Source organism: Chelonoidis abingdonii, chromosome 18 (genome assembly GCF_003597395.2).
Source record: "Chelonoidis abingdonii isolate Lonesome George chromosome 18, CheloAbing_2.0, whole genome shotgun sequence".
NCBI lineage: Eukaryota > Metazoa > Chordata > Testudines > Testudinidae > Chelonoidis > Chelonoidis abingdonii.
Window position 1 is genome coordinate 548,455 of NC_133786.1, and position 8,627 is coordinate 557,081.

Consider the following 8,627-nt stretch of genomic DNA (forward strand, 5'->3'; position numbering starts at 1 on the left):
GGCCCCGTTCTGCCAGGCGCTGCCCAGACCGCCCACCTGCCCCCCAGCTGAGATCAGGCCCCGTTCTGCCAGGTGCTGCCCAGACTGCCCCCCACCTGAGATCCGGGGCCCCGTTCTGCCGGGCGCCGCGGAGAAACTGAGTGAGGTCTGGGCCCCGTTCCGCCAGACGCCGCGGAAACCCCGAGCGAGATCCGGGGCCCCGTTCCACCGGGCGCCGCGGAGACCCCGAGTGAGGTCCGGGCCCCGTTCCGTAGGATGCCGCGGAGACCCCGAGTGAGATCTGGGCCCCGTTAATCCGGGCGCCGTGGAGACCCCGAGTGAGATCTGGGCCCCATTCCGTCGGGTGCCGCGGAGACTCCGAGTGAGATCTGGGCCCCGTTCCGTCGGGTGCCGCAGAAACCCAGCATGAGATCTGGGCCCCGTTCCGCCGTGTGCTGCGGAGACCCCGAGTGACATCTGGGCCCCGTTCCACCGGGGGCCGCGGAGACCCCGAGCGAGATCTGGGGCCCTGTTCCACCAGGGGCCGCGCACACCCTAAGCAAGATCCAGGGCCCCGTTCTGCCGGGCACCGCAGAGACCCCGAGTGACATCTGCGCCCCGTTCCACCGGGGGCCGCGGAGACCCCGAGCGAGATCTGGGGCCCTGTTCCGCCAGGGGCCGCGCAGACCCTAAGCAAGATCCGGGGCCCCGTTCTGCTGGGGGCCGCGGAAACCCCGAGCGAGATCCGGGGCCCCGTTCCACCGGGCGCCACAGAGACCCCGAGTGAGATCTGGGCCCCGTTCCGCTGGGCACCGCAGAGACCCCGAGTGAGATCTGGGCCTCTGTTGTGCCAGGTGAGACTGAGACCTAGACCAAGATCATGGCTCCCTTGTGCGGCGCAGCGCACGACTGCAGCCCAGATTGCTGCCTCCATTGTGCTGGGCACCTCAGAAACTCCGACTAAGATCTGTGTCCCCATTGGGCCTGGCACAGATCACGCCCTACCACTGTACTGGGCACTACACAGACCCTGACAGAGATCCTGGCCCCACATTTTGCCAGATGCTTTAGGGACCCCAAACAAAATCAGGGATCCTGTAATACTGGGAGTTGCAGAGCCCCGACTTAGACCAGGCCCCTGTTGTGCAGGGCTCTGCACAGACTCTGACCAAGATCAGGGTCCCCATTGTGACAGGTGCTGCACAGACACCCCGGGTATGTCTGCACTGCCATTAACCCCCCCGCCCCCCAGCTGGCCCACGGCAGCTGCCTCATGCTCACAGGGCTCAGGCGAAGGGGCTGGTTAATTGCAGTGTAGATGTCTGGACTCGGACTGGAGCCAGGCTGTAGGACCCTGCAAGGTGGAAGGGTGCCAGACCTTGGGCTGCAGCCCCAGCTGGAACATCGATACCACAATTAAACAGCCCTGCAGCCTGAGCCGTGTGAGCCCAAGGCAGCGGGCAAGGGCCAGCTGCCGGTGTCTGACTGCAGCGTCGACATGCCCACAAGGACAAAGAGGCCTTGCCACAAAAAGTTCAGAGGCTAAATAAGCCAATGGTGGGAGGCGACTCTCCATTTTACAGATGGGGAAACTGAAGCTCCGAGAGCTGTAGTAATTTGCTCAAGTTTGCATGGAGAATTTGGGGTAAAACTGGCAACTGAACCCAGATTGTTTGAATTCTTGCCTCTCCCCTTAACCTCAAGCCCAGCATGTGTGTGTACAGCGTTGTTTTGGTCTCTTTGCCTTGCATTGGCTTCCAAGGGAGACTGTGACATTTCCTTCACTGGAGGTTTCCAAGCCCAGGATAGAGATACACCAGTCTGGGAATGTCTAGGGATACTTGGTCCTGCCTCAGTGCAGGAGGCTGGAGTAGATGCCCTCTCAAGATCCCTTCCAGGCCTACACTGAAATCTTCTCTTTTGTGCTGTTGTGTTCTGTGCTGAGCTGTTTTGCATGGTGCCGTTTGGAACTGGGATCACCCCATGCTGTGCTGTAGAGTTTTACAGTGCACTGTTTTGACTCAGCTTGTTTGGTGTCTGTTGTGCTGGTTTGAGTTGTGCTATTTTGCATTCTGTACTTTTGTCCTAGGGTGTGTTAGTTTGCATTGTCTTGCTTTCTTCTCCTCCGTATTGTGTCATTTTATGCTGTGGAGTATTGTTTTTTGGTTTCTGTTGTTGTTTTTCTGAATTGCCTGACATTATGTTGTGACGATGTGGTTCTGGCGGGACCCAACTGAGAGTGCCAATTCAGGACCAATTGCTCAAACAGGGGAGTCACAGCCCAAGGCTGGGGTTTTTCCACCTCTAAGGCAAACCAAACCAGCCAGACAAAAATGATTTCAGTTTCCCCCCACTGGCTAACCACAAGTCACACAAGCAATTTCCTTAGACACTCCAGTCTCCCAGTATCCAACTTGACCTACTTGAGAGGAGGCAGATACGCTTGTGACTCAGCAGGTTGTTGCAGGAAACTGCCCATGTGACTGAGGACTCCATTTTTGCTGTAATTTTCCACAGTAAGAACAAGAAGTGTCCTTACACCTGGAAAAGCCATATATAAGGCTGACGCCTTCATCTCCACCTTGTCTTCAGCCTGCTAATCCTACCTCTGGACGGACTTTGCCTACAAATGAAGCTCTGCACCAAAGGACTGCATGACCATCCCAGCGGGGATGTTCCAGTGACTGGATTTCACCCTGCAGATTTATTTCCATCACTGCCAGAGCCTGAACTAAGGACTTTGCCTTACTGTATGATTGGTTCAGTTAACCAATTCTAGCTACTCATCGCTATCTTTTTCCTTGATGAATAAAACCTTTAGGATTTTAGATTCTAAAGACTCAAGGCAACAGCGTGATTTGTGGGTAAGATCTGCAGGTGTATACTTGACCTGGGTCTTGGCGGCTTGGTCCTTTACAGATTATTACATCTGGGATCAAGGAGAACCTTTTTTCTTTTCTGGAGTGTGGTTTTTCCATAACCATTCTCCCCAGGACGGGTGGCACTGGTGGGATACTGGCGAGACTGGAGTGTCTTCTAAGGAATTGCTATGTGTGACTTGTGGTTAGCCAGTGGGGGGGAAACTGAAATCAGTTTTGTTGCTGGTTTGGTGGGCCTCTAGAGGTGGGAAAACCCCAGCCTTGCGGCTGCTGACTTCCCCTGTTTGAGAATTGGTCCTGCAATTGGCACTTCAGTTGGGTCCCGCCAGACCCATCGTCACAACTATAATGTCGCAATTCAGACAAAACAAAACAGAAACCAAAAAACCAATACTCCACAGCTAAAATGACACAATACGGAGGAGAGAAAGCAAGACAATGCAAATAACACACCCTTAGGACAAAAGTACAGAATGCAAAAATTTAGCACAACTCAAACCCAGCACAACAGAACACCAAACAAGCTCGAGTCAAAACAGTTGCACTGTAAAACTCTACAGCACAAGCATGGGGTACCAGTTCCAAACGGCACATGCAAAACAGGTCAGCACAGAACACAACAGCACAAAAGAGAAGATTTCCAGTGTAGGCCTGGAAGGGATCTTGAGAGGGCATCTACGTCCAGCTCTCCTGCCTGGAGGACAGTATCCTAGACATTCCCAGACTGGTGTATCTCTATCCTGGGCTTGAAACCTCCAGTGAAGGAAATGTCACAGTTCTCCCTTGGACGCCAATGCAAGGCAAAGAGACCAAAACAACGCTGTACCACACACATGCCTGGCTTAGAGGTTAAGGTCGGGAGAGGCAAGAATTAAACACATCTGTTCAGTTGCCAGTTTTACCCCAAATTCTCCATGCAAACTTGAGCAATTACTACGCTTCTGAGCTTCAGTTTCCCCATCTGTAACAATGGAGAGTCGCCTCCCACCATTGGCTTATTTAGCCTCTGAAATTTATGGGGCAAGGCTCTTTGTCCTTGTGGGCATTGTCGACGCCTGCAGTCAATCCCGGGCAGCTGGCCCTTGCCCGCTGCTTGGCTCACACGGCTCAGGCTGCAGGCTGTTTAATTTGGATATCGATGTCCAGCTGGGCTGCAGCCCAAGGTTCTGCACCCTTCCAACCTTGCGGGTCCTACAGCCTGGCTCCAGTCCGGTCCGACATTCTACACTGCAATTAACCAGCCCCTTCGCCTGAGCCCTAGTGAGCATGAGGCAGCTGCCGTGGGGCCAGCTGGGGGGCGGGGGGGTTAATGGCAGTGCAGACATAACGGGGTGTCTGTTGCAGCACCTGTTCCATGGGGACCCTGATCTTGTCAGAGTCTGTGCAGAGCCCTGCACAACAGGGGCCTGGGTCTAAGTCGGGGCTCTGCAACTCCCAGTATACAGGATCCCTGATTTTGTTTGGGTCCTAAGCATTGGCAAAATGGTGGGGCGGGGATCTCTGTCAGGGTCTGTGTAGTGCCCAGATACAGTGGTTTAGGGCGTGATCTGTGCCAGGCCCAAATGGGGCACAGATCTTAGTCGGAGTTCTGAGTGTGCCCAGCACAATGGAGGCAGCAATCTGGGCTTGCAGATCCCAGTGCAGCTGCGCCGCCAAGGAAGCCATGATCTTGGTCTAGGATCTCAGTCTTCAACCTGGCACAACAGAAGCCCAGATCTCACTCGGCGGTCTCTGCGGTGCCAGCGGAACGGGGCCCAGATCTCACTCGGGGTCTCTGTGCGTCACCGGTTGGAACGGGCCCCGGATCTCGCTCGGGGTTTCCGCGCCCCCAGCAGACGGGGCCTTAAGAACGATTATCTGGGCTAGTTGCGCGGCCCTGGCGGACAGGGAGCCCAGACTCGTCGCGGGTCTCCGCGGCCCGGTGGAACGGGGCGCAGATGTCACTGGGGTCTCTGCGGTGCCCTGGGCAGAACGGGGCCCTGGATCTTGCTTAGAGGTGTGCGCGGCCCCTGGGGAACAGGGCCCCAGATCTCGCTCGGATCTTCCGCGGCCCCGGTGTGAACGCGGGCCCACGATGCACTCGGCGGTCTCGCACGCACACGGAGCGGAACGGGGCCCAGATCTTCAATGCTGCGTTTCTGCAGGCACACCGACGGAACGGGGCCAGATTCTCACTCGGTCATACCGCGGCACCCGACGGATGGGCCCCAAGATCATCACTCGGAGTCTGCCACGGCGCACCGGTTCTATAACGGGGCCCAGATTCACTCGGGGTCTCCGCCTGGATCTACGGAACGGGGCCCGGACCTCACTCGGTTTCTCCGCCGGCGCCCAGTGGAACGGCGGGCCCGAGATCTCGTCGGGTCTCCGCGGCGGTCCCGGGCGAACCGGACCGGATTCCATCGCGGTCTGCGTGGCGCCCTGCGGAAGGGCCCAGATTCTCACCGGAGTCTCCGCCGGCACCCGACGAACGGGGCCCACTTCGCATTAGGATCTCTCTGACACCAGCAAAAATGGGACCCAGCATAACTCCACTCGGTCTCCGCGGCATCCGGCGAACGGGGCCCAGACTCAACCTCGGCTCATGCCGGCGCCAGGTGTAACGGGGCCCGGCATCTCGCTCAAGGGGTCTCCGCCCGGCGCTGGCGGAACGGGGCCCAGACCTCCACTCAGTTTTCTCCGCGGAGCCGGCAGACACGAGGCCCGGATCCCGCTCGCCTGGTCTGCGTTAGGTGCCACGGCGGAACGTGGTCCAGATCTCACTTCTGTTTTCTGCAAGCACCGACGGCCGGGGCCCCAATATCTCACTCGGAGCTCTCCGGGCACGCCCACAGCACCGGGGCGCCAGACTGTTCGCTTAGGTCTCGTTGCACCAGCAAAACCGGGGCCAGACCTTCGCTCGGGGTCTTGCAGCTCCAGGTGTAACAACAAGGTCTCTGATTTCTGTTTGACTGTGCATGCAGCCGCCTGCACAATGGGAGGCCTGGTTTCCCTTCATGTTGTTGCCACAGCCTGACACAGGCCGCCGGCTCAGTCAGCGCGTCACTGCAGCACCGTCCACACAACGGTCACCTGGCCCTCGGCGAGGGCGTCCGCGCAGTCCCTGGGCACAAACGAGGTGCCCCAAACTCCGTCAAGGGTTTGTGCAGTGCCCGGCACACTGGGGAGCTGATCTCAGGCAAGGGCCTGGCACGGTTCAGGACGCTTTAAGACCCTGATCTCCAGTCACACAGCTGGAGAGAAAGCAGAAGCCTTACAAGAATTTTTTATAGAACTGAGGAGAAATGCGGGCTACAAACTCCATATTTGCCGATTATAAGAGAGAAGCACCCAGCCTGGGGAGATGTTCCTATCACCATTCAATTCAGTTCAGGGCAATTGGAGCGGGAGCTATACAGCAATAGTCCAACCCCAACGAATGGCAGATTTCTCCTCGCCGCACATCCATGGTGGGCAGGGAGTTAGCAGGTGATGGGACTTTCTCAGGGGAAAGGAGGGGGCTGGAGTCAGGTCATGGCAGTGGGGATCTGCAATGTGACAAATAGCAGCGTGGAGGCCCAGGGGCTGCTGGGTGGGAGGGGAAGTAGCTGGTGCCGGGAAGCTGGCTGCCCAGTTTCCATTGGGACGCTTGCCCTTTTTCTTTTTTTTTTTTTTTTATTCCCCCCCTTTCCTGCCCTTGTTGCCAGCAGAGAGACGGCCCCCCAGCCCAGCTCAGGAAAAGTGGGGGCAGGGAGGGGGGACACCCCAAGCTGAGAGGTGGAAGCTGGGCCATTGTGAAGTGGAGAGAAATGGGGCACAATCGGGAGGAGAAAAAGTACGCCTTCTCAGGGCATTTGAGAGGAAGGGCAATCACTCTGGATAGGGTTCACCGCATGGGAGGGGCAGCAGTAATCCGGGGTGCTCGGCGCCCGCTTCTTCTCGCCGCTCCTTGGGGTACAAGCTCTTCCATCACATGTTTGCCAAGGTCTCCCCCCACCGGGACTGCCCCGCCCGATCCACTAGTCCCCGCCCCAACAGCTCCACCACAGCCGACACGCCGGGACCCCAGTGGGGCCAGTCCCCACTTGAGGCCCCAGGCAGGAGCCTGGCCAGGCCAGGGGCGCTGGGGCTCCAGCTGGGGGTGGGCAGCTCGCGCACCGCCGTGGCCAGACCCTAGGAAAGTAGGATCCCGTGCTGCGAGATGCCGGGCCCCCCACCCCCGGAAACGTGGGGCAGAGTTCACCTGCCCCGCGTTGCCGACCGCACGTCTGCTCGGTACCTGTAGCTTCAGTCACTAACCGAATCCCGGCAGTACCCGTGATAAGGTGCGGCCCTGGCGATCGTGGATGTGGTGGGCATTTGTGGGTCTACCATCCCAGATCACGTGCCTCAGCTCAATCTCCCGCCCCCCCCGGAGAGACTCTCGAGTCAGCACCTGCTCGGACCCCCACTCATCCTTACCCCTGCGAGGAGGAGGCCCCATCCAGGCGCGTCTCAGAATCCCCGCTCAATCCACCTCACCCAGAGACCCCCCCAGTCCAGCGCTCGTCAGTTCCCCCTGTCATCCCCTCCCCCTCAGGACCCCCCAATCCAGCGCCTCTCAGAACCCCGCTCAGTCCCCTCCTCCATCAGAGACTCCCCCATCCAGCGCCTCTCAGTCCCCCTGCTATTCCCCTCCCCCCTCATGCGGAACCCCCTTCCAGCGCCTACTCAAGTCCCCCACTCATCCTCCCCCCAGAGGACTCCCAGCCAGTGCTCTCAGAATCCCGCTCATCCCTCCCCCCCGCAGAGACTCCCCTAGCCAGCGCCTCTCACTCCCCCTATCCATACCTCCCCCCACAGAAGGCGCCCCCATCCAGCGCCTCTCAGTTTCCCCCCTGCTCATCCCCTCCCCCACAGGACCCCCCCACTCCACGCCTCTCACGTCCCCAAGCTCATCCCTCAAACCCACAGAGATCCCCCCAATCCACGGCTCTCAGTCCCCTGCTCATCCCCTCCCCAAACAGAGACCCCCCATCGCAGCACACTACTCTGAACCCCCGCTCATTTACCTTTCCCCCCCGGCAGAGACCCCCCTCAGCCCAACGCCTCTCAGAACCCCCGTCATCCCCTCCCCCCACAAGAGACCCCCATCCAGCGACCCTCTCACCCCCCACTTCATCCCTTCCCCCACAGTAGCCCCCACCCTATCGCTACCACAGTCCCCCTGCTCTTCCCCTCCCCCTCAGAGATTCCCCACCCATCCAGCGCCTTTCCAGTCCCCCCTGTCTCTTTCCTTCCCCCCAGCAGAGATCACCCCCGCCCAGTACCTCTCAGAACCCCCTGCTCATCCCCTCCCCCTCAGGGCCCCCCCATCCAGGCGCCTCTCAGTCCGCCCCCTGCTCATCCCCTCCCCCTACAGGAAGACCCCCGCATACAGCCTCTCAGACCTCCACTCTCCCTTCCCCACAGAGCCCTCCCCCCCAGGAGGACTCTCAGCCAGCGCCTCTCAGTCTGCCCTGCTCATCCTCCCCCCACAGAGACCCCCCCAAACTTCCAGGCCTCTCAGTCCCCTGCTCATCCCCTCCCCTCATGAGATCCCCCCAATCCAGCACCTCTCAGGAACCCACCGCTCATTCCCTATCCTGCCCCTCAGAGCACCCCCCCATCCAGTGCGTCTCAGTCCCCCTGCTCTTCCCTCCCCATCAGGAGACCCCCCCCATCCAGCAAACTCTCAGTCTGACCCTGCTCATCCCCTGACCCCCAGAGCCACCCATCCAGCGCCTCTCAGTCCCCCATCTCTCTCTTTTA

At 59.2% G+C, this 8,627-nt stretch overlaps 1 protein-coding gene across 1 annotated transcript in view; it reads left to right on the forward strand.

Moving 5' to 3' along the window:
* The window catches only part of LOC116826320 (uncharacterized), a 49,246-nt gene extending 43,897 nt beyond the window's left edge, over positions 1-5,349 (forward strand). The window contains exon 7 of the mRNA XM_075073431.1: positions 5,003-5,349. Within this exon, the coding sequence (XP_074929532.1) occupies positions 5,003-5,349 (347 nt within the window). The remainder of the gene's footprint in view (positions 1-5,002) is intronic.
* The last annotated feature ends 3,278 nt before the right edge of the window (positions 5,350-8,627 follow it).